Raw genomic sequence first — 26,898 nt, 5'->3', positions numbered from 1 at the left:
AATAGAATAGAATAGAATAGAATAGAATAGAATAGAATAGAATAGAATAGAATAGAATAGAATAGAATAAACCAGATTGGAAGAGACCTTCAAGATCATCGTGTCCAACCTATCATCCAACACCACCTAATCAACTAAACCATGCAACCAAGCTTCCTGTCAAGCCTCACCCTGAACACCCCCAGTGACGGCGACGCCACCACCTCCTCGGGCAGCCCATGCCAATGGGCAATCACTCTCTCTGTGTAAAACTTCCTCCTAACCTCCAGCCTAAACCTCCCCTGACGCAGCCTGAGACTGCCCTCTTGTTCTGGTACTGGTTGCCTGGGAGAAGAGACCAACCTCTGCCTGACTACAACCCCCTTTCAGGTAGTTGTAGAGAGCAATAAGGTCACCCTTGAGTCTCCTCTTCTCCAGGCTAAGCAACCCCAGCTCCCTCAGTCTCTCCTCATAGGGCTTATGTTCCAAGCCCCTCACCAACTTTGTTGCCTTTCTCTGGACATGCTCCAGCAAGTCAACATCCTTCCTAAACTGAGGGGCCCAGAACTGGACACAGTATTCGAGGTGCGGCCTAACCAGTGCAGTGTACAGGGGCAGAATGACCTCCCTGCTCCTGCTGGCCACACTGTTCCTGATGCAGGCCAGGATGCCATTGGCCCTCCTGGCTGCCTGGGCACGCTGCAGGCTCATGTTCAGCCTACCATCAACCAGCACCCCCAGGTCCCTCTCCACCTGACTGCTCTCCAGCCACTCTGACCCCAGCCTGTAGCTCTGCATGGGGTTGTTGTGGCCAATGTGCAGAGCCCGGCACTTGGATGTGTTCAATCGCATGCTGTTGGACTCTGCCCATCTGTCCAGCCTGTCGAGGTCCCTCTGCAGAGCCTCTCTACCCTCCAGCAGATCAATTCCTGCCCCCAGCTTGGTGTTGTCAGCAAATTTACTGATGATGGACTCAATGCCCTCATCCAGATCATCAATAAAGATGTTAAAGAGCATGGGGCCCAGCACTGATCCCTGGGGCACACCACTAGTGACTGGCTGCCAGCTGGATGTGGCACCATTCACCACCACTCTCTGGGCTCGGCCCTCCAGCCAGTTCCTAACCCAATGCAGTGTGCTCCCATCCAAGCCATGGGCTGACAGCTTGGCCAGGAGTTTGCTATGGGGAACGGTGTCAAAGGCCTTGCTGAGGTCCAGGTAGACTACATCCACAGCCTGCCCCACATCCACCAGGCGGGTCACCTGATCATAGAAGGAGATCAGGTTGGTCAGGCAGGACCTGCCCTTCCTAAACCCATGCTGGCTGGGTCTGATCCCTTGGCCATCCTCTAAGTGCTGTGTGACTGCACTCAAGATGACCTGTTCCATAATCTTGCCTGGCACTGAGGTCAGGCTGACAGGTCTATAATTCCCTGGCTCATCCAACCAGCCCTTCTTGTGGATGGGCACCATGTTGGCCAGCTTCCAGTCCTCTGGGATGTCTCCAGTGAGCCAGGACTGCTGAAAAATGATGGAGAGCAGCTTGGCCAGCTCATCTGTCAGCTCTCTCAGCACCCTAGGATGGATCCCATCTGGTCCCATGGACTTGTGGGGATCCAAGTGGCTAAGCAGATCACCAACTACCCCGTTCTGAACAGAGGAAAACTATTCTGCTCCCTGACTCTTTCTGCCAGCTCTGCAGGCCAGCTGTCTGGAAGACATTCTGTCCTGCTAGAAAAAAATTGAGGCAAAGAAGTTATTAAGTAACTCTGCCTTCTCCTCATCCTTTGTTACAACGTTCCCCTCCGTGTCCACCAAGGAGTGGAGGTTGTCCCTGCCCTTCTTCTTGCTATTAATGTATTTATAGAAGGACTTTTTGTTGTCCTTCACAGCAGAGGCCAGTCTAAGCTCCAAATGTGCTTTTGCCTCCCTAATTTTCTTCCTACAAGACCTAGCAACATCCTTAAACTTTTCATGGGTTGCCTCCCCTTTCTTCCAAAGATGATACACCCTCTTTTTTTCCCTTAGTTCTTTTAGAAGCTCATCACCCATCCAGGCTGGCCGTCTGCCCCGGCGGCTCATCTTCCGGCGCATTGGCACAGCCTGATCCTGTGCCTTCAAGAGTTCCTTCTTGAAGTAGTCCCAACTCTTCTGGACCCCTTTGTTTCTAAGGGCTGTTTCCCAAGGAACCTTCTGAGTTAGTTCCTTGAGTAGCCTGAAGTCTGCCCTCTGGAAGTCCAGAGTGGAGGTCTTCTTGCTGCCCCTCTTAGCTTGACCGAATACTGAAAATTCAATTACCTCGTGGTCGCTGGCCCCTAAACAGCCTCCGACCACCACATCACCCACCAGCCCTTCCCTGTTGAAGAGGAGGTCAAGCATAGCCTTATCCCTGGTAGGCTCACACAGCACCTGGGATAAGAAGCTGTCCTCCATGCACTCTAAGAACCTCCTAGACTGTCTCCTCTCTGCTGTGTTGAGATCCCAGCAGATGTCAGGCAGGTTGAAGTCACCCATGAGAACAAGGTCAGGTGATCTTGAGACAGCCTTAAGCTGCCTATAGAATGCTTCATCAACTTCTTCTTCCTGGTTGGGTGGTCTATAACAGACTCCAACCAGGATGTCAGCCCTGTTGGCCTTCCCTCTAATTCTCACCCTCAGGCACTCAACCTGATGATCCCTGATCTCCAGCTCAATGGCATCCAGTGCCTCCCTGATATACAAGGCCACCCCTCCACCTCTTCTTCCTTGCCTGTCTTGTAGCCATCAATTGCAGTGCTCCAGTCATGTGAGTTGTCCCACCACATCCCTGTGATGGCAACTACATCATAACTTTCCTGCTGCAGCAAGGCTTCCAGCTCCTCTTGCTTGTTACCCATGCTTCGTGCATTAGTGTACATGCACTTCAGCTGGGCTGCTGGTTTCACCTCTGGCTCTAGCTTATCACCCCCAGACTAGGGGGACTGGTTTCAGCCTCTTCCCCCTTCAAAACTAGTTTAAAGCCCTATCTATGAGACCTGCCAATTCCCTTCCTAGAATCTTTTTCCCTTTGAGGGATAGGCCATTTTCATACACTCTGATTTTCCCCCTCCTCTGGGACAGATGTGCTCCATCTGTTGCCAGCTGACCTGGTGCAGTAGAAAGTTTTTCAAGATCGAAATTTTGTTTCATTCTTTAAGATACTAGTTTTTTTTTCAATTAAAAGAAGGTAATTTCTCTAAATTCTTTCATTTCAACTTCCACGTAGAAGAAAGGTCATTTGTTATATGTTGAGCACACCTTGGCTATAGAAGTAGCACAGGAATCTTACCTGTAGATCTTAGAATATTACATTGCGGCTTGCTGAAAATCTGTTGAGTAACTTGACAGTTGAAAGAGGTAAATTTTAAACCACAAGATTTTTTAATATAATTAGCTCATTACATTTTCAGGAAATCAGTTCTTTTCCCTCTGAACATTTTACTTTTTTTTTTTTCACATTACGAGGATGCCTCATGTTACTGATTAGGGAAAAGCAAGATTCTGAGAAATTTTAGCAACATACTTGATTTGCAATAGCAATTATGCAATAATTCTAGTATTTACCAGTACTTGTTGTAGATTTTTTGGGTCATAAATGATCATCTTCTACCCTTCTGCAGTATAGATAGTGAATACTCTGCCGCAGTAAACACTGGACAGTTTTTGAGAGCATTTGAAAACTGAATTTTGGGATTTGATGAAATTCTGGTAAGGAAAAAAAATGGAAAGGAAGAATTTTGGAATTCCATATCTAAGACTTTCAGCTTGTTTGTGGCTTCCTGGACTTCTGGTAAGTCATGGCTAGAGAAACACCAGTATAATTCACTAAAATGTTAGCTGAGTTGGATATTTTGGAATATCCCCCCTGTCCCTGGAGGTCGGCACTCGTCGGCCCCATCAAGAAGTTCAGATACCCTGAGAATTTTAACAGGAATGATCGTTTTCAGAACTACCTGCCTATGGGGAAGAAAATGCTGAACTACCTTCTCATGAGGGAGCAAAAATAGCCATTTGTCCTGGAAAGAAATGTAAATCTCTGGATCACAGCTGGCAGCCCTCAGGATGTCCATATGGTAGATATGTGAGCATATCTAGAGATAGGGAGAGAAGTGCTGAATGGGAAACTTTTGGGACCTTAGTCTCAGATATTTCTAAGATGAGACTAATAGCCTTAAATCTATACTATAAAAGAAATCAGGGATGGAGATTCAACCACCTCCCTGGGGAGCCTTTTCCAGTCTTTGAGAACTCCTTCAGTCATAGATTCATAGAATTATACAATCAATAAGGTTGGAAGAGACCTCAAAGATCATCAAGTCCAACCTGTCACCCAAGACCTCATGACTACTAAACCATGGCACCAAGTGCCACATCCAATCCCCTCTTGAACACCTCCAGGGAAGGTGACTCCACCATCTCCCTGTCAGTCAAGAAGTTTCTTCTCATAGCCAATCTGAACTTCCTCTGGTGCACCTTTAGGCCACTTTCTTTCATTGTAGCACTTGTTATTAGGGAGATCAACACCCAACCTCTCTCTAGCCTCCTTTCAGGTAGTTGAAGAGAGTGAGAAGGTCTCCCCTCAGCCGCTTTTTCTCTAGACTAAACAACCCCAGTTCCTTCAGCCTCTCCTCGCAAAACCTGTTGCCCATTCCTCCTTGCTCCACCTCACACAGATGGGAGGGAAAGAAACACACAAAACACTCTGGGCTGAGATAAGGAGTTTAATAAGATGATACGATTCACAATTACCTTAGCCTGTCTATCAGAAAAGCACAGCAAAAAGCAGAAGCAGCAGCAGAATCTCAGAATTACAGAATCACAGTATGTTAATGGTTGGAAGGGACCTCCAGAGATCACTGAGTCCAACCCCTCTGCCAAAGCCGGATGACCTAGGGCAGGCCACAAAGGAACTCTAAGTTTTGAAAGTCTCTATAAAAGGATTCTCCACAACCTCTCTGGGCAGTCTGTTCTGGTGGTCCATCAACCTTACCATAAAGAAGTGTCTCATCATGCAGCTATTGACAGAGCAACCAACACCAGACACTTGAAGCTGCAACTGGAATAGGAAGCCTTTTGTGTTACAGTCTGAACTTTAAGCCCCATGGCATGTCTGCATGGTATTGAATATATGTCATCAGATTTTACACAACCCTTCTCCATACCCTTCACCAGCTTTGTTGCCCTTCTCTGAACCTACTCCATCACCTCAATGTCTTTCTTAGAGTGAGGGCCCCAAAACTGAATCCATGATTCAGGGCATAGCCTCACCAGTACTGAGTACAAAGGAAGATAACATCCTGATGAAAACTTGCCCTCTGTTTTTAGAAGTTGCTGACCATTTCCCATTCTGGAAAATTAACACAGCCTTAAAGATTGTGCAGCTATGGTTCACATTCTGACCTTCAGCTACAGCAGTGAGGAAATTACTTGTGTTCATCTGGCTGTCCAGATCCTCTTCACTCTTATTGACTTAAAGTTTATGACCTTTAGTCTTTTTGTCATAGCCCACTTTCTTTGTTCACTGGTACAGGACCTTGGAAATTGCCATGTTTTTCTCGAGTCAAATCTGCCAAATGACACAGGCCAGTGTATGTAACTGGCTTGTCTCTAACACACTTTATCACACTATTAATTTGTGTTATCTGCATATTTTAGTAGCACATAACCTTCCAGAATACCAGTGAAGATCACAGAATCATAGAATTTATTTGGTTGGAAAAGACCTCCAAAGTCATCCAGTCCAGCCATTGACCTAACATCACCATGGCCATTAAACCATTTCCCTATGTGCCATGTTCATATATTTCTTGAACACCTCCAGGGATGGTGACTCCACCACCTCCCTGGGTAACCTATTCTAATGCCTGACCACTCTTTCCGTAAAGAAATTTTTCTTGATATCCAGTCTAAACCTCCCTTGGCACAATTCCAGGCCATTTCTTCTTGTCAAATCACCTGATACTACAGAGAAGAGACTGACTGCCACCTCACTCTGACCTACTTTGAGTATGTTGTAGAGTGCAATGAGGTCTCTCCTCAGTCTCCTCTTCTTCAGACTGAACAGTCTCAGTTCCCTCAGCTGCTCCTCATAAGGCCTGTTTTCCAGGCCCTTCACCGGCTTTGTTGCCCTACTCTGGACATGCTACAGCAACTCAGCATCTTTTCTGTTGTGAGGGCCCCAAAACTGAATGCAGTGCTGAGTACAAGGACATGATCCAATTTAATGTCATCTGCAAACTTACTGATACTGAATGTTATAAGGCTAAAACATAAGCCTGTGGGGATTACATTAGAAAATGTCTTATTAAATATATTTTTAAAAAATTTTTACAATAATCTTTGTAAAGAGCATTTTAATACACAATAATATTTTTTTTTTCTGTGGGTTTTTTTGTTTTGTTTCGGTGTTGTGGTTTTTGGGTTTTTTTGTGTTTTGTTGGTTGCTTTTTTTTTTTTCTGGAGAAATATTTGTTAACTGTTAGAAAGGTGCTGATTTTTTGAATATGATGATTTTATGAAGTGCTTATTTTATTGTCTGAATGTTCTGGAAGAGAAGGCAAACTTCTAAAAATTTGCCTAAATGTTTGATATCCTAAGTTAGCTCCTTTCCCCCACAAATTTTAAAGTAGCATCAAAGACCAATGTCAGGTAGGTTTGATTACAGAGCTTCCTTGACTGGTGTTAATTATGTCATCATCTTGCATCCCATATCCGCTTTTGTGTGACGTCAGTAAGGGTCAACACCAGGAAGATTAGCTTTACGAGACACATCATCCTCTCAGCACCTAATGAAAATGAATTTAAACAGTTACAAGTGCATTGTTTGACATGTCCTGGAGTATCCAAGATGCACGATGCCATATATAACAGGGCATCTAGGTCGCAGACAAGGGCAGGTAGATCTATGCTTCTCTGAAGAAGCAGCAGGCTGTGTAGGATACACAACATTTAGAATAACTTTGCATGCCTGCAGCATTTACAATGTTGTTTCACTTCTTTGACCTGCTTCTGAGTCTGGATTGTGTGGATCCTTCAGGGGACTCTGTAGCTTAGTGATTTCTTCCTTGACTGTCAGTGTGGTTTAAAGTGTACTGGCAGCATTCTTGAATTGAAATGCTTACTTTGGTCTAGAAAGACAGGCACATCTGCTTTGTTTTTTGCCCCTTCTACACTTGCACAGACTATTATAACAACTGGGGTAGCATTTCCAGGTTAAGATCATAATTCTTTCAGCAGGTTTTTCAACAGTGACAAATGGTGCTGCTTAATGTCTTTCAACCTTTTTGAAAAACATACTAGACTTAAGGTCAAGTATCTCCACTTCTGGTCTCCTGTCAAGTCCTTAAACAATGCAAGAGTTACAGAGTAGCACAATGCACTCTTTTCTTATTAGAAAAATTAAAATAATATCTTCATCTAGTGGGTAATTTTTGTGTTCTGAAGATATGCTGGTTTGTGCTTTGACACGGAAACTTGGAAAGCTTCAAGTTAATATCAAATTTTAGGACCTCAGAAGCCATCCAGGGTGTGACCTCAAGGTGTAGGATAGGCACTGTGAATGAGTTAAAGGTTGAGATTCAGCTTAGATGCCTGTAGTAGTTATCTACAGGTGTGCCAAGTGTCTTATGCTATAGTCAATGGAGATCTAGACAGCATGGGAGAAGGTGCCTAGAGACTGATTCTGTCCAGGCTGCAGTAATACCCACTAGCTGATCAGAGGAATTTTAATTCAAGCTCTGACTACTATGTTAGCTAGGAGTAAGTTCAATCGCTTAAACATAGGCAGTTGGTGCCATTTCTCGTGCCAGAGGACATCTGAAACTTCTACACAGAGTTGGCAAATATAACAAAGGACCTACCTGTACGCTTCTGTGCCTTTTCAGACTGGCAATTGAAGGCTTGATGGGATGCCTTATGGTATCTCAGAGAGCATCACTGTCTGACAATGATGGAAGCTTATGCTTCTAATGTATATGCAGGTGTCTTAATTTAAAGATGGAACCCACTTAAAGTGATGCAAACGTCCTTATCAGAAGACTGCACTAGAGCACCATAGTAGAGGCTGGTGCTATATTAGATTTAGTAATATCTGGTTTAGGAAATCATCCATTTAGTGTGGAAAAAATCACACTACCAGGAAACAGATGATGATTACCAAGAAGCGCAACTTCATCGGTAGCACAGAGCCTTGTGAGAGTGGCCCTTGCTTTCCACCAAGTCCCTGTCACTTACAAATATTGTGCTGACTCTTTCCTTCTGATGTACTGCTTTGAGGAAGCTCTTTAAAAGCACCCCTTGATTTTTTCCTTGTTAAATTACTTCCCACATAATTTGTGTTAAGGTACTGACCAAAGAAATAGAGGTGATTGAATTTTTGTTTGTTTGTTTTCTGGAAGAATTAGTGCCCCATGGTCAATCTCTTTACTTCCTGACCTTTATAAGAGCATCTCTCTGTATGAACCGTTGCAGAACCATCTTGCTTTTCTGTTCCTCCACATTCAAAGGAGTTGATGATACAGATAGTGCATGTGTTTTCCCTGACACAATCTCTCAACATAGTTGAGTGCAATCGGTGTTGTACAAAATTTTAAACTCCCAGCTAGCCTATATAATTTTCCTTCGAAAGTCTGGTGACAATGGTACATGGAAAATCAGAAGACACCATTTGGTCCTATAGTAACTATGATAGATCAGTATTTATGATACTTTCGGAAGTCTAATCTGCAGCCCTTGGCCCTGTCTGGTAAATATTTAAGACAGTTGTTTATTCATTATGCATAGAAAGCTATATTGCATAGGCATGGTGTTAATAAAATGAATAAAGATTTAGCTCTATGCACCAAGTAAGCACTTCCCTGAAATTTGAAAAATACATCTAAATAATGCAGGATCGTAATGCCATCGTAAATAACATGAAAGTTCTAATGATGACTCTTTGACTCCTTTTCAGTCAGTATTCCTTTTTCTCTTTACTACTGCAAAGTGTTTGGTTAGAAAGCAACCTACGGTGTGTGATTCTCGGCTTTATTTTTAAATGATATAGAAATCTATTGAATCCTTGTTTCAGAATATATGGGAGTAATCACGGGTTTGTGTCAGAAATATCCCTTCAAAAAGACGAACCAGCACTTAGTTGCATATAATTTGCCATGAAAGCAGGGCATACTAAAGGGCTGATTAAAGCAGAAATTGCTGCATTTTCTAGTTTTAAGTAAACATAAGATCCTAAAATTCCCCTGTAAGGTAGACTTTCCCTTACAGGATAAAATGGAATTAAAATAGTGTCAATAAATTGTGTGAGAGAATGTATCAGTCTGTGCATTGATAGTCTGTGCATGCAGGATAAGAACATTGACTGCCTGCTAATCTATTCCCAGATGGAGGTGGATGCAGACGAGAAGCGCCATCGCACACGCTCCAAAGGTGTTCGAGGTACGTCTCTTGCTTCAGTAAATCACTCAAGGCCCCTGCTCAGGGTGACCTTCATCCTCCAAAATCTCTTTGCACAATTCATTCTGACCCTTGCTTTTACACAACCTTTCTCGTAATTTTCTGTAGAAGAGGGGTACTTGTAATAGATGATAAATTTTTATATATTTTCCATCTCTCTGCAGTTCCCGTGGAACCAGCCATACAAGAGCTGTTCAGGTTAGTGCTCTGAGTGTAAAATGTATCCCCATTAGCAATTTAGAAAATTCATGCCTTTTAATGGGTATAATGCACTTTCAAGTTCATTGGTGGTTTGCTCATGCCCTGCTGCACTGATGAAATTAATTCCCTCAAGACTTGCTAATAAAAAGCATCCCCCTTTTTTTTTTTTTTCTCTTCCTTCAGTTATTTGATTTCTCTTTCCGTCTTTGTGCCCTCCATTTCTGTAATACCTACTGCTTGCTTTTAGTATAATCTTCCTGCAGCACACCTATATAATTAATTCACTCACTCTCTTTTGCAGCTGTCCCACTCCTGGTTGCGATGGCAGTGGTCATGTTAGTGGCAAATATGCAAGGCACAGAAGGTAATATCTGTAATTTTTCATAATTTAGTGAAAAGATTTGGTAAACAAGTTAGCTTGCATGACCTTGATAAGCCAAACAATGATGAAAATTAGTAATTAGAAATTCCAGAAGCCATTGGGGTGGTTCTTTTTTTTTTTTTTTGACTTGCATTTTTGCTGAGGAATCTCATTCTTGCCATCAGTGTTCTCTTGATTTGTGCATACAGTTTTCTTGCTTATGTGTAGCAAATTAAAATTTGGCCCTACTGACATGTTGGTGCCAGAATGCCTTCTGTTATTTAATCTGTTTTTTAACTAAATGAAAAATAGCTTCTGACCATTTTAAGTTTGGTGATCAGGTTGGATTCAAAAGTCATAGCCTAAGACAAATCAATGATAATAAGACTTCAGGGTTCAAATGTTATATAATAATTATAAATACCTTTGATTTCTAAGCCATGAAATGCAGAGACGTCTTTAAGAAAATGTTTTTGGGTGTTTATTGCTAATAATATATCAAAGTATCATGTGTTACTCATAGTACCTGTCCTTCAAAATCATTTAGAGCTCACTCTTTACATTTCTGCATCTACAATGTCAATCTTCAGTAGTGTTGTACATCTGTGGAAGCAGCATTCTCCTCCTCAGCCATTTGTCCATGAATTTCTTGTGCAGCATTTTGAAAATTTAACAGCACTAGAATACATGAATTTTTCTCATGTGCTCTGCATTTCATTTGACATATTTTGTACAGCAGCCTGCTGCAGGAGATAAAATGGCTGATGTTTTGGCCATCTCTCTTCTGAATGGAGGGAGGTTTTCAAACCAGTGTTCAATTCTTCTGAAGTTGTTGAGACTTTTTTTTTTTTTTTCCATTTTTTACTTTGTCAGGTTTAAAAGCATTTATAGTGTTTATGAGAACATGTATTTCACACCAGATTTAATAACTGCTATGTAATGAGGGTATATTGCTTTTATGAATTAAGTTGAAATTACACATTTGTGGTTAATGCATTTATTTGAAACAGGAAAAGATACCAACAGTCACGTGTCAGTCCAATCACTGCCACTCAGTCCATTCATACTACTTCTTTCTTGTCAGTGAAAGCAGCTTAGGGACAAGTCCAGAAACTTCTTTCATAATTAGAGCAAAAAAAGTAGTATGCCTGATATTAAAATTCTTTGGGATTACATTTAGCAACGCAAAACGTAAAATAATTCCATTCAAATTTCTTTTTTTGCCCCCCTCACTCATAAAAGTGGAAATGTTTTGGGGGTTATTTGAAGGATTTGGTTAGATTAGAATGCTGATTTAAGAAGAGTAGCCAAAAATAATTCTCCGCCAATTCATCTTTAATGATTCTTCTTAAATTCACTCATGACTTTGAAGTTCAAACTGTGGTTTTCTTCTGTCCATTTTCTTCATGTAAATACAAGCCTCATCAGTAATTAATGAATGGCACCAAATACTTCTTTTCCCTCAGAAATTTCACGAGCAGTCAATAGTTAAATGACATGATTATAATGTCCTTTCTAGTTACAAGATCCTAACTACACACATTGCTTTACACTTCATGGGATTTGCATGCAGATTTCAAAAACAAAAGTCTTGGAACACACAGAGAGAAACTCTTTAGTTTTAAAAAAAAATTCTGACTTCTCAATTGCTCTAACTTCTGAGTGCTTGTATAAAATCCCCCTTTCTTGGGAAGCAGGAAGGAATAGATGTGAGGTTTGGAAATAATACATGGAATTTTGAGATGTTGATTTCGTATTTTGCTTTCGTGACATGACTCTGGTATGTCAGTACATGAACAGACTGAATCTCAGAGCTGTTAATTAAATGAAATTTTGGGCAGATGCGCAAAGAATAGAATTTGGAAATACGTCAAAAATTCCCTTTTTTTCTTCTTTTTTTTTTCCCCTACTGGCCAAAGAATTTGTGAGGTTTTTACGTTTTCTTGTCACCCTGATTGCCAATCTACTAGTCAAAATATATTTAACCAATATATGTCTTATTTAGTGTAAAAATACAAAGTTCTTTGCTGATTTTTACAACGTATGTATCTATTTTCTAATATTTTTTTATCTTATCCAAACAACACCTACTAAATTTAAGTTTTTGAAAGACCTTGAAACAATTTATTGGTTTTTATTCTTTTTTTTTTCTATTTTGATATTTGGATGGGAAAGATCCTCAAACATTTCTTTCAAGGAAATCAGACTGGCTTAAAATTTTGATATGTTCAGGGAATTGCATATCTCAGCCGATGTCTAACTCAATTTCATTTAGATCTATAGAGCATTTTAATGAGGTTAAGACCTTTCCTTTCACTATACCAGACCAACTTGTTATTAGGAATGTAATGCATTTGCTTCCACTAGATGTAGTCAGAGCTCTCCAGAATTCTGTTTCTTCTATAACATCTTGAATTCCCTGGAATTTCAGGGTGTTGTGTTTGGTTTTTTGTTTGGTTTTTTTTAATTGCAATTTTATCCCTGCAATACCAATGTGACAGTGAAAACCTTGTTTGGATACAAAATTAAACATGAACTGAAATAAACAGATCTTCTCAAAGTGGCAGACAGATTCAGGGAATGAAATGTTGTTCTGCTGATAAAATATTAGGTAAAAGTTAAAGTCAATTTTATCATATGTTTTGTGCATCAGTTGTATTTTTAATTATGAAAGAGCTGCAATGTTAGGGTTGGGTAGGGAAACAAGCCGGTGTTACTTCCTTTGAGGTATATGAAAACACAAGACTGTGACTACTTAGGGTAACAGTGGCAACAGCTTGTATCATTTCCATCTTTTTGATGTTTCCTTTGTGTGAAACCTTAGTTTGAAGTGAAATCTCGCATGACTGGATTGGTACTTTGCTTTCAGCTTGTAAGTTTGGAGCTTAATTTTAGCTTGTTAGTTGGGCATGCTGCTAGACAGCCATGATGGACAGGCTTCTCTGCAGGGCACTTTAGGTCAGGATGCTAGGATCTTTCAAATTAACTCAGAACTTCTCTCCAGTGACTACACAGACAATTCAGAAAGGTTAACATCCCAGTTTGGGTGCTATGAGAAAGAGCCCAAAGTTAGGTGGTGTGCCTGCCTTCTTCAGAGCAGGTTAATCTCTTTGTATTTCACTTATACCAAGAAACCCAAAGCTATCATGGACCTTCTGCTGCTGGTTCTCTGAGACCCCTGGCGCTGCCCATGCCGCCTGCCGCTCTGTGGCGTGGGTCCCAGCGGGGAGCGGGGCTGTGGGCGAGCTCTCACGGAGGAGGTTGGACAGAGCTCTGAGGCCAGGGAAATTAGGGTGAGAGGAAACAGCCCCAAGTTTCACCGGGGTGGGGGGTTAGGTTGGATTTTAGAAGAAACTTCTTCCCTGAAAGAAGTTTCCAGAGAAAGGCAACAGAGCTGGTGAAGCATCTGGAGAACTGGTCTGGTGAGGAGCAGCTGAGGGACCAGCCTGCAGAAGAGGGGACCTGAGTGGGGACCTCCCCCTCTACAACTCCTTGAAAGGAGGTTGGAGTCAGGTAGGGGTTGGTCTCCCTAGTAACAAGCAACAGGATGAGAAGAAATGGCCTCAAGCTGCAGCAGGGCAGGTTTAGGTTGGATTTTAGAGGAAATTGAAAGAATTCTCAGACTGGCACAGGCTCCCCAGCAAGGTGGTTGAATCCCCATCCCTGGAGGTGTTTCAAAGAGGCACAGATGTGGTGCTGAGGGACATGGTTTAGCACCAGCCTTGGCAGAGTTAGAGAATGGTTGGCTTGATGACCTCAAAGGTATTTTCCAACCCAAACAATTCTGTGGTTCTGTGGTTCTACTACTATCTGTAATGCACAGCATGAGGCAGTGCTCAGATGTAAAGTTTACTCAGATAGGTCTTCACTACCTGTTATTTATGTACCCAGGCACCAGCACCGTAACTACTCAGCTCATGCAGTTAAAGAAATGAATGTATCTCTGCAGTATCAGGGCAGTATCACTAAAAACAAAGGTTGGGAAAGATGTGAAAACAAAACCAAAACCGAGAAAGAACAGACAATAACCAAGAAATTACCAAAGACACTTAAGGAATAACATACTTTGAGGGTGCTGGAGCACTGGAAGAGGCCACCCAGAGAGCTGGGGGAGTCTCCTCTGAGACTTTCCAAAGTCCAGCTGGAAGCATTCCTGCGCAATGTGATCTGGGTGACCCTGCTCTGGCAGGAGTGTTGGATTAGGTGATCTCTGGAGGTCTCTTCCAAACCCTACCATTATTTGGTAGTGTGTGACACATTTGGAAGCAAGAAAAGAATTCAGATCTTAGGAGTGAAAAACACATGCTCTCTCTGAACCTTGTTCCTGATACTATTTTATTCACTTGGTGGCTTTTCAGGCCCACTGTCATCACAGCATAATAATGAACAGTATTCTTACATGTTCAGAGATGTGGATTAGTTTTGAACAATGAGTTTGGTGCAGATACTTGAATAGTGGTTCTATAGCAATTACCCAAATCATACCTGAAGACTGTTCCCAGAACTGTGTTTTTTGAGCATGTGTTGGCTAAGCGTCTGAAGAAAAATTTATGTGTTCTTGCCTTGCAATTATTAGGAGCTTTTCCATTTTCATTAATCATCTTTAGAGACAACAGGGATCATATTCTGCATATGCAAATACAAAAGAATACCAAGTCCAGTTTGTGCTCCATGCGCTGCAAGTGCAAATCCCATAGGCACTGTAGAGTAACAGGGGGCAACCTGGCCTGTGCTGTTTACTGGGTAGATGTGAATGACAGAAATACTGCACCCTACTGTGCTTCTATGCTTCTTGGGGGGGTTGTGTGGGGTTTTTTTTCTTTCTTTTTTCTCAAGTAACAAAAGCAATTAGATTCTGTAATGGATTAATCACTTGCCATAATGCCACATGCTTCAGAATGAAACATGTTCTATCAAATAAGAGCCCTAAACAGAATGTTAAGATGGTAGAGTGGCACTGTGTATGTTTATTTAGGATTCTTTTAATGCATGTATCAGTGTGCGTTTGAAAGCAGACAAAGCCATCGTATAGAGATTCAAGCAAAACACAATCTTAGCCTGAAACAATATGCATCAAATTTCAGTGAAGGATGAATTGTTAAGCCTAAATGAGAAACTCTTCAAATTTAAAATGGAAATACTGATAGAGGCCTCACTATATCATGAATTTTAGTTTGCTGAAAATAGGAATTCAGATGATATAAACTATCTTAAACATTTCATCTACCAGGGAATTCTGTGTACCTTTTCATCACTTATTACAGTAAGTGATTTATTTTTTTGCATTAATCACTGATACAATGTCTTGAAAACAAGAAGTGAGTCTCAAAAATTAAGAGAGACTGGAAAAGAATGTTTAGGTCTCTAAGGTATGAGTCCTTTCTAACCTCATAACACACACTACATTTTAATTTTCCACCAAATTTCTCAATATCATCAGTTCTTTGTTGCTTTACTAGTCTGTCTCTCTTTCTGTTATATTACAGAGGTAGAATTGTTTTGACCATCTTTCAGTTTTTAAAGCATGAGCTTTGTCACTCTATACAACAGATTTATTTGAATTGTTAAATACCTTAGAGTTCAGTTTGATTAGGACAAGCCCCACATACCATCCTATCACCTTGGCATTATATACTGTAGTTTAGTCATCTATATTTTAGAATAGAGTGCATGAAATAATTCAGGCTCCCAAACTTCAAAATTAAAAGACTCAACTCTCTCCCTCTTATTAGAAAATTATTGAATTTCTGTGTCATCTTGTGCCATATTTCTTATTCAAATTCTTTTTTCCTCTTTTTTTTTTTTTTCCCATATACCTTTTCACCCACCAGTTTGATTGCCATGGCTGCAGCCGTGGGTGAATAATTGCCTGTCTTCACAGGAGCATGTTCTGGAGCTAAAGTCGAGTGCTTGCTTCCTGATGTATGCCTCATTTGGATTCTGCCGACAGCCTAGGGGCTGTATTATTCATGCCTTGACAGATAGCACTCACTAAAAGCTTTGGAACAGGGCCAGGTACTGGCAGAGAGAGAGTGGAGCATTGCAACTTGCAACTGAGAGGAGCATCTATAATACAAAAAAGAGAAATCCTCCTACCTCCCTTTTCCTGGTCTCACTTTGATGGAGAATTCATTTGCATCAAAATAAAATACCCTAAAAATAAATATTTTTTTTCCTAAACCATGCTTGAAAGTTTTAACACAATTTTCCACATTTAATTGCAAAGCTGATTTTAATTAGGAAGGCCCTGCCTGTGAAAAATGAAGATTCACTTGGGTGAGTGTAACACATTGCAGTGTCTGCTGAATGCTCTAATTAATGTATGGCTGCTGTACAACAGGGTGCACTGTGGGATGTTTATGAAAAATTCTGTGCACGCAGCCAGTCTATCCGTATTCTAGTTCTTGAATCTACAAGAATAAATAACTTTTTCCCCCCCTTTTATTCTTTATGAGACATCATTGTACATGCCATCACTCCATCCATAAACTTTATGGCATGCCTGTCCTTTTTAATGTTTGTCAACGCTATTGTAAATCAGGAGCCAAGACATACATATTTTAACATTAATTTGATAGGAGAGCATGGCTGCATGCTGTGTATAACCCCAGGTCCACTGATGTGTTTGTGCTAAAGCCTGTCCACAGAACAGTGAGGTTCTTGTTGCTTGCTTATATGATACTGGGAAAAATCCCACTAAATGCTGGATGCAAGTTCATTTTTAAGATGATAGCCTTTATTGTCTTATATCTTTATTTTTTATAGTGTCAAATAAATATAAAATGATTCACTGGATGTTTACATGAGGAAAAGTCATACTCTGACCCTCCCTTTGTGATTTAATTATGTTTAATGTAATGGTGTATTTGCTAAGGATTTTGGTTAGCTGTGGTAAATACCAAGAATAACATTATAAATATATTTTATATAAAAGTGTCCTCCATGTAGGGTTTGTAAAAAAGAAAAAAAATAAATCATAAATGAAATTTAGTGCTTTGTAAAATCCAGCTAAAGAGAAAAACAGTAAATAAATAAGCGAGGGAGCAGAGGGATTTTCAAACAGAACCCTGCAAACAATAAATAAATGTGCTGACAGAGAATCCATAATGTATTAGAGGACTGTATTGGCTGCTGTCTGCTTTCAGCAATATATCCTTTGTCTGATTGTTGATTAATGATTAGAAAGGTGCAAAGCTGGGTCTGAAACAGCATCCAAATACACACCAGCAATTGGTGTGTGGCTGTGCATGCTAGTGGGCATTGTCTAAAGGTGACCACACAAAGGAATCACAGTTCAGTTCCTTCTAACATCACCTGGACTGGGAATAGCAACTTCAGTGGCAGCAAGTTGCAGGATTTGCCTGTGTGAGGAGTACTAGACTAATAAAGGCGATGGTGGGGCAGGGGGGAAATAAAGTCAGAGGCAGGAGGATGGAGGGAGCTGACCCAACTGTGTAGCAACAGCAAATAGCAGCTTTGGGATGTGCTTTCTGCAGTGTGTTGCCAGACTGATGTATTGATGAAATCATGTGCTCATTTGCTTGTATTTGCTTTTGCCTTGTGGCAGAGAAAGCTAACAGTATCTGAGGGTGCATCAAGAAGAATGTGCTCAGCAACTCGAGGGAGATTCTCTTCCCCCTCTACTCTGACCTGGTAAGGCCCCACCTGGAGTATTGTGTCCAGTTCCAGGCTCCCCAGTTCAAGGACAGAGAACTGCAATGGGCTACAAAGATGAGTGGGGACTAGAACATTCATCTTATGAAGACTCAGGGACTTGGGGCTTTTTAGCCTGTACAGCCTGGAGAAGACTGAGGTTGCATCTTGTCAATGCTTATAAATACTTCAAGGGTGTCAGGAGGACGGGGCCAGGGTTTTTTTCAGTGGTGTCCTGTGACAGAACAAGTAACGGTCCAGTAACGGACACAGACTTGAACATAGGAAGTTCCATCTAAACATGAGGAGGAACTTCTTTATACTAAGGGTGGTAGAGCACTGGTACAGGCTGCGGGAGGTGGTGAAGTTTCCATCTCCAAAGTCATTCCAAACCTGCCTGGACACCATGCTTTGCAACCTGGTTTAAGTGAATCTGCCTTGGCAAGGGAGTTTGACTAGGTGATCTTTAGAGGTCCCTTCTAATCCCCATCATTCTATGATTTCAAACTGCAAAGGCTGGGCATGTTTCTCAGGTAGCAGTCTCCTTACAGCCACAGTGATTTCTGTGGAAGGATCTGTCTGGATATGTTGCCATTGACCACTAAGTAAATGAAAACTATAAAGTATAGGAAAGAAACTTTTAAAAAATAAAATAAATAGCCATACACTTTCCCCCTCCCTTCCCTTTGGCTATGGGGAATTCACAGAATCCCAGAATCCCAGCATGGTGGGGGTTGGGAGGGACCTCTGGGGATCATCTAGCCCAACCCCCCATGTTAACGTAGAGCAGGTTGCACAGAATGACATCCAGGCAGGTTTTGAAAGTCTCCGGAGAAGGCAGCTCCAGAAGCTCCCTGGGCAGCTTGGTCCAGTGCTCTGGCACACTTATAGGGAATTTTTTCCTTATGTTTCAGTGGAACTTCATGTGCTCCAGTTTGAGCCCACTACCCCTTGTCCTACCACTGGGCACAACTGTACGGAGCCCAACCCCACCCTCATGACCTCCACCTTTAGATATTTACATGCATTCAGAAGTTCCCTTCTCATCCTCTCTTTTCCAGGTGTGGTAGGTTGAGAGAGGGCCTAGCTCTCCCTCCCCCACAGAGTAAGAAACCCCAAACTGGCCCAGCTGGTGAAAAGCAAAAGGAATGCTGTATTTACAAAAGCAATTTTGGTACAAAGGGAACTTATGTACACAAATATACAGCATTTACAATATATACAGAAATATACAGCAAAGAAACACAATCAGAAACCAGACCCCCAACAGAGGGGGCTTCCCCCTGTGCCCCCTTCACCCCCCTACCTCCCTTCTCCCCCAAAGAGGGTTAGAAAAGAGAAAAGGGTAGTTAGCAAGGCAGATGGAGGCCTAGGTACAAGGAGTTAGTATCTCTTATCTGTTAGTTGGCCAGAAGCCCAGAAGCAGTCCAGCTGAAAGGGAAAGCGAAGGGAGGAAACTGAACCGTAAATTCCAGCCGCTCTGGGTCTAAGACCTCACCTCCCCCTTAATTTGCCAATGACATTCATTTAGAATACAAAATATTTTATAAACATTTAGCCAGAGTGCCCCTTCATTAAAGGCACAGCCTCAAACGGTCACACCAGGCTAAACAGCCCTAGGTCTGTTGCCCTTTACTTTCCAGAGGAATGCTTCAGTCCCCTCAGCATCTTTGTGGACTTGTGTTGGACTCTCTCCAGTGTTTCCCTGTCTCTCTTGATATAGGGAGCCCAGAAGCAGATACAGTACTCCAGATATGACCTCACCAGGGCAGAGCTGATGGGGAGGAAAACCTTCCTCGACCGGCTAACCACACTTTTTGTAAAGTGCAACCCAGGATATCATTGGCATTCTTGGCCACAAGAGCATATTGCTGGCTCATGGTGAACTTGTCCACCAGCACTCCCAGGTCCTTCTCCATAGAGCTGCTTTCCAACAGGTCATTCCCTCACCTGTACTGGTGCATGGGGTTATTCCTTTCCAGATGTAGGCCTCTGCATTTACTCTTTTCGATCTTTATGAAGTTCCCTTTTGCCCACCTCTCCAGCTTCTCTAAGTCTTGATGAATGGCAGCACAGCCTTCTGCTGTCAGCCACTTATCCCAGTTTTGTGTCATCAGCAAACTTACTGAGGGTATACTCTATACCTTATTCCAGATAATTGATGAATATGTTGAACAAGACTGGATACAGAAGTGACACCTCAGGAGACAATAGCTGTAGGCCTTCAACTACACTCTGCACCATTGACCACAGCCCTCTGAGCTCTGTCCTTCAGCCAGCTTTCCATCCACCTCACTGTCCACTCATCTAATCCATGCTTCCTAAACTTACCAGTGAGGATGTTATGGGAGATGGTTTCAAAAGCTTTGCTGAAGATGAGGTACACAACATCCAGTGCTCTTCTCACACCTACCCATTTAGTTAAACCATCACAGGAGGCTATCAGATTGGTCAAACATGATTTCCCCATGCTGACTCCATGCTGACTCCATGCTGGCCACACCAGATAACCTTATTTTCCTCCATGCGCTTAGAGATGAGCTCCAGAATGAGCTGTGTTGTCAACTTTCCAGGAATATAATTGAGGCTGATTGGGCTGTGGTTTCTTAGGTCTTCCTTCCTGCCTGTTTTGAAGACTTTATTCCAGTTCTCAGGCACCTCTCCTGTTCTCTATGACCTTTCAAAGGTGATGGAGAGTGGCTTAGCTGTAACATCAGCCAGCTCCCTCAGTACTCATGGGTGCATCTCATCAGGGCCCATGGATTTGTGGGTGTCTGTCTTGACTAGATGATCTGTAACCCAAATCTTCACCAAGGGAGAGTCCTTCTTTGTACTTTCTCTTACCTCCAGGAAGGAACTTGGATTGCTGAGGGTCAGTCTCAGCAGTAAAGACTGAAGCAAAGAAGGCATTCAGGAGCACCACCTTCTCTGTATTCTCTGTCATCTGGGCACTCACCTCATTCAGCAGCAGGCCCACATTTTTCCTAGACTTCTTTTTGTTACTGAAGTAATTGAAGAATCCCTCTTTGTTGTCATTGACATCTCTTGCCAGATTTAATTCTAAGAGAGCCTCAGCCTTCCTCATTGCATACTTACAAAATCTGACAGCATTTCTATATTCCTTCTATTTCACCAGTCACTTTTCCCACATTCTGAAAACTCCCTGTTTCTTAGTTTTTCCATGTTCATCCATGCAGGTCTCCTACCACTCTCACTTGATTTCTTCCTCATGGAGATGCACCAATCCTGAACTTGTAGGAAGTGATGCTTGAATACTAATGAGTTCTGTTGAGCTCCCCTACCTTCTTGAGTCCTGTTCCAGGACTTCATCTCTCCTGAAGTTCAGGATTACAATCCTATTTATTGCCCTGCTCCTTTTTTTTTTTTTTTTTTTTATCATCCTGAACTCTACCATCTCATGGTCACAGCAACCAAGGCTGCCTTCAGCCTTCACATCCCCAACCAGACCTTGTTTGTTTGTTAACACAAGATCCAGCTGCACACCTGTCCTTGCAGGGTTTTCTCCCACCTGTGTCAGAAAGTTATTATCCTTGCACTGCAAGAACCTCCTGCATTGTGTGTGCCTCACTGCGTAGCCTTTCCAGCATTTACCAGTTTGATTGAAGGTCCCCATGAGAATCAAGGCATGTGATGCTGAGACTGGTTTCAGGTGTCTGTAGAAGGCCTCATCAAATTTATCTTCTTAATCAGGTGGCTTATAGTAAACACTCACAACAGTGTCACCTGTATTAGGCTGCCCTTAATTTGTGCCTGTAGACTTTCAGCATGTTCCTCTCTCTCTCTCCTTGGAAGAGCACTATACATTCTCTCACAAAAAGAGCAACTCCACCACCTCACCTTGTTAATCTTTGTTTCCTAAAAAGTGCATAGCTGTCCATGACAACATTGAAGTCATGTGAGCCATCCCACCATGTCTCTGTAATTGCAATGAGATCATTGCCCTGTGACTGCACCCACACTTCTAGTTCTACCTGCTTATTCCCCATGCTGCATGCGCTGGTGTACAGGCATTTCAGAGAGGTACTTGAGCAGGGTTTCCCTAGAGGGGTGCAAGAGGGTCCACCACAGTCATACACACCTCTGAGTGGTTTGCATTGGCTCACATCTTGGGACACAGCTGAGGAACATCTGATGTTCCCTTGGTTGGGCTGAGCTATTCCCTGGTTGAATGGGATGACACGAGCATTGCCATCTTGGATCCTGCTCTGAGTCCTGCAGTTTAAAGCCCACCTCACCAAGTTGGACAGCCTGCTACCAAACATTCCCTTGCCTTTTTGAGACAGGTGTATTCCATTCCCTCCCTAACAGGTTATGGTCATCAAAGAGTGTCCCATTGTCATAAAACCCAAAACACCTGCCATAAAGCCAGGAGTTGATCTTGACTATTTATCTATTTCTGGCTGCCTCTTTTCTCTAACTGGTGCCCAACCTTTTTCCTCCACTTTACCAATGTTTTTCACTCTCAGAATTTTATAGTCTTCCTTGTTTCTACCCAGGTTCTGGCTCACAACATCATGCCCACATGGAAGAGCAACAGTGGATAGTAGTTAGTGCTCTTGATAAGTTGTGTACTCTCTTGACAGTGGCTCAAATCTTAGCTCCCAGGATCACAGAATCACAGAAACATTCAGGTTGGAAAAGACCCTCGGGATCACCAAGTCCAACCTATAACCCTGCTGTACAAAGTTCACCCCTAAACTGTATCCCCAAGTATCACATCCAAACAACCTTTAAACACATCCAGGATTGGTGACTCAATGACCTCCCTGGGCAGCATATTCCAATGCCTGACCACTCTTTCCATGAAAAAAGTTTTCCTAATGCCTACTCTAAACCTACCCAGTCACAGCTTGAAGCCATTCCCTCTTGTTCTATCACTAATTACCTCTGAGAAGAGACCAGCACCAACCTCTCTACAACATCCTTTTAGGTAGTTGTACAGAGTGATGAGGTCTCCCCTCAGGGTCCTCTTTTTCAAACTAAACAGCCTCAGCTCCTTCAGTCACTCCTCATAAGATTTATTCTCCAGGCCCTTCCCCAGCTTTGTAGCAGACCTCTCATGATTCTCTGTCAGGTTAGCTTACGCCCCTTAACAGTGACCCCTGTGAGCACACTTTGTTTCTTTTAATGGTGTCATCTACATACTGCTGGTGAAGTTTCTGTATGTAGAACTTGCTCTCAGGTGTCTATAGATGTCAAAGCTTCCTATCTGTTTCTTTTGATGATGTTAAGGGGGGATGAAGTGGAATCATGCCTTTTTGGGTCACCAGGGTTCAAGGTGCCTCTTTCTCAGCTGAAACTACCTATCTCCATTTCAACTCCTCTAATACTGTGTAGCCTTATTCCCATTTCTTCAATTACTGGAAGGCTGCTGTACAGTCTTCCTGTAGCCTTCTCTTCTCCAGGCTGAGCAACTCAAACTCTATCATCTTTGTAATGATAAGGAATATTACATTTAGAGTCAATTCTAGTTTCCCTATTTCATAATTTGTGAAATATTTTTGCAACATTTCTTTATCTATATTGAACAAATCTCTTTATTATTGTGTATTTTAGTGATGATGAAGTCATGATTATTAGCCTTACATGAATCCAGAAAAGCCATGAGCAACATTGTGCACTGGGTTGAAAGTACCACAGAGCTGCCTTCATAATCTTACCAGCAGTTCTGAGCAGTAGCATAGCTGCTGTGTCTGCATTTGAAAAATGGCTTGTGGACTGGAACATCTCAAGTCAGAGCTTTAGAGATAGGATAATTTACTGGTGAATACTGGTTAGACAGGCAATCCCATCTTACTTCAGTATCTAGCCAACACAATGCACATGACTTTGAAAAAGTTTTACTAATAGGTGCCACTCTTGCTATCAGAGGATACCATTGGCCTGCATCTTATTTTCCATCTCAATGAAAATTGTCTGAACTCTACTAGAATCTGGAGGGGGAGGGGGGAAATGGCAGGAGAAATCATATAAGTAAAAATAAAGTTGTAGCCATCTTTTTCTTTCAAACCCTAACTATTACCTGGGCTAGCAACAGAGCATGAAGAAAAAAGGAAACCAACTCAGATATGAAGGAACCAGAAACCAGTGGCTGTCTACCTTCTTCATGTTTTAAATCACTAGCCCAGCCTAGCAGAAGAATCTACCTGTGTAAGAGTAGGAGAGAAATGAAGAGTAAGGAAGTAATAAAATGAAATAAGGGTGTAGGAAAAAAGGGAGAAAGAACAGTAGTTTGGTGATGGCTGGCTGCTGGTTTTTTCTCCTTAAAAATACATTATAATGTGTCTTTAAAGACTTACATTGAAGTTTTTCAATAAGTTGAGACAGGCCTTTCAAAGACATCACTTCTCATTAGTGGCTGAAGTACTGCTTCTAGTGGTGTCAGCTCAGGACAATGAAAAGAGAGGTTCTCCTAAGCTATCTTTGATGACAATAATAAATCTAAATAAATGCATCCATGGTACAGAATCAAATGCCCAAGGGACAGATAGCTCCTGAAGACATCCTCAACACTATGCAGCTCAAGATACAGTAAACAGTGATAATGTCAACCAGATAAGTGGACCTAACAAGTTAATTTCCTGGATACTCACCTGCATCACCTCCCCCAGAAAATCTTGAAGTTTAGTGATGGCATGAAAAGGAACCCAGTGTTCTTTGGTATTTACAAGAACCAGCAGCATCACACCATAGGTATGCAGAGAAGAGTGGACAAGGGGTGTCATGCCTAAGAGAAAATACTTCTGTGATTGAAGTTAGGCCTGTGTCCTAAATCTATGATTTATGATAAAATTTGTAATACTGTAATGCCAAATGAGATAGAACAGGATATGATTGACTATAAATGCCAATACCAGCTATTTCAACCAGCTTTTTTATTCAGTTCCCTGGGGCTGAGACAGTTTTCTCTGCCATCAGAATATTATTTAAAGTAATGAGGAGGCCACTAAATCAGATGAACAAGTAGTAGATGAATATTTTCTGTCTATCTGATAACTGTGAAAGTCACCAGTGATAGGCACCTACTCCTGTTTTCCACTCTCATAACATCTCCAGGAGAAACTATTACCTCTACTTTGTGAATGGGAGGAAGTATTGCAAACAGGGGGAATTGGGATTGTCTAGTCTGGAGACAAAGAGGCCAAGGGGAGATCATCATGCTCTCTGCAACTGCCTGAGAGGAGGTTGGAGCACGTTTTCATTAGGATGTTATCTTCCTCTGTAGTCAGCACTGGTGAGGCCACACTTTGAGTACTGGGTTCAGTTTTGGGACCCTCACAACAAGAGAGACATTGAGGTGCTTGAGAAGGTCCAGAGAAGGGCAACAAAGCTGATAAAGGATCTGAAGATCAGGTCTTGTGAGGAGCAGCTTGTTTAGTCTGGGCTTGTTTAGTCTGGAGAAAAGAAGGCTGGGGAGAGACCTTATTCTCCACAAGTCCCTGAAAGGACGCAGGAGTGAGATGGCTGCTGGTCTCTTCTCCCTAATAACAAGTGATAGGATGAGAGGAAATGGCATCAAGTTGTACCATGGGAGGTTTAGATTGGATATCAGAAGAAACTTCTTGACTTAAAGGGTTCTCAAAGACTGCAATCCACAGTGGTTAAATCCACATCCCTGGAAGTGTTTACAAGACACAGAAGTGGTACTGATGGATATGGTTTAGCACCACCTTTGGTTGAGTTAGAGAATGGTTGAATTTGTTGGTCTTTTCCAACATAAAATAGTTAGTGTATCTTTAATCTGTTATCTGCTTATTTCAGTGCGTAACGTGGTGGTTTAAGTCCTCCAATTTGTGATCTATACAAGCATGGCACTTGCTCGTTATTTCATTCTTTTTCAATAGGAGTTAGGCCACACTTCTCCTGCTACCTATGTCAGGATGTTTGTATTCTCTTTTCTTGATCTGTTCTTGTTTTATGGACAACAACATATCTGAAAAGAATAGGTAAGGATATAGTTTTGTAACTTTGAGTAGTCTTTTGGAGAGAGAAGAACACTATTTCTACTTCTAGAAGTCAGACACGTTTTAGAGTGCAATGGACTGAATCCTTCTCAGGTAGCAAGGAACACGTACATTTTTTCTTTTGTGTGAAGTATTAGAGAACTGGGTACTCTCAATGCAGAACACTAGGAAACTTCATGAGCAAGCAGTCTTCTGAGAGGTGTGAAATGAAGCCCCAGTTACCCCTGGCGAAAGAGAATATTAAATAGAAATTTCTCACATGTTTGTATATTCTAGATTAGATAATTCTGAGGCTGGGATTGCGATTCCTTCTCTGACCATCTCCTAATCAAAAGACTTGAGTTCATTTCTGTTTCTCTAAGAAAAATGAAGGCTTGAGGTGGTTAATTCCAGGAGCAGAAATGCCTCCCCCCACCCCGAAAATACTAGTCTGGATTAACAGTGTCTACATGCTGCTGTATGTTAAGTGTCTTCTAATATCCAGGGAAAAGTAGAGAAGCAGACATACCTCACTTGGATGTTAGGATCCCACAGCACAGCTCTGCATATAAACTGAGAGCTGTAATGCCTTTCCTCCCTTGGTATACTCGTAGTTCGTGACTCTCTCTCTGCTACCACACAAGAAATCTGCGTCATAGCCAGAAGTTGAGTCATGCCTCTGAATTATTCTACAGTACCTTTTGCTTTAGACCATCCTTCTTATATTAAAAGTTCATTTGTACAAAGATTAGCAAATTTTGTTATTGAGTATTTGCAGGGACAATAAGACATGTGCTAGAAGAATTGATGTACTGTTTAATATAGACCTTGTTTAGCCATAGTTTCTTCTAGGATGAAAGAAAATTGGATATTACAAGAAACTTCTTGATTGAAAGGGTTCTCAAAGACTGGAACAGGCTGCTCATGGAGATGGCCAAATCTCTGTCCCCTGGACATGTTGAAAAGATGCAGAGATATGGTGATGAGAGACATGGTTTAGCAGCATAGTAGAGTTGAACTTGTTGATCCTAAAGATCTCTTCCAACTGAAACATTTATATGATCAATGAGAATTAAAGGTTCCTTGGTTCTTAGGAACTATAAAAAACTACTTCAGGTGAAGAGGACAAGCAAACAGTCATCTCAGACAAGAGGATATGTCATATATGATGAATATTCTCTGATATGAGTCTTATAGATGTTTGCATGTCACCAGTCTCCAAGAAAAACAAAACAAAACCACCAACAAAATAACAAGACAAAAAAACTAAAC

At 41.8% G+C, this 26,898-nt stretch overlaps 1 protein-coding gene across 15 annotated transcripts in view; it reads left to right on the top strand.

Moving 5' to 3' along the window:
- Window positions 1-26,898, top strand: part of MYT1L (myelin transcription factor 1 like) — a 334,473-nt gene that overhangs the window by 186,888 nt on the left and 120,687 nt on the right. For all 15 annotated transcript variants that reach the window (XM_054180000.1, XM_054179998.1, XM_054179996.1 and 12 more), the window contains 3 exons: window positions 9,375-9,429; window positions 9,612-9,645; window positions 9,950-10,012. In XM_054180000.1, the coding sequence (XP_054035975.1) occupies window positions 9,375-9,429; window positions 9,612-9,645; window positions 9,950-10,012 (152 nt within the window). The remainder of the gene's footprint in view (window positions 1-9,374; window positions 9,430-9,611; window positions 9,646-9,949; window positions 10,013-26,898) is intronic.

Source organism: Dryobates pubescens, chromosome 3 (genome assembly GCF_014839835.1).
Source record: "Dryobates pubescens isolate bDryPub1 chromosome 3, bDryPub1.pri, whole genome shotgun sequence".
Taxonomy (NCBI): domain Eukaryota; kingdom Metazoa; phylum Chordata; class Aves; order Piciformes; family Picidae; genus Dryobates; species Dryobates pubescens.
The sequence above is the reverse complement of the archived record's forward strand: the minus strand, read 5'-3'. Positions and strand labels throughout refer to the sequence as shown.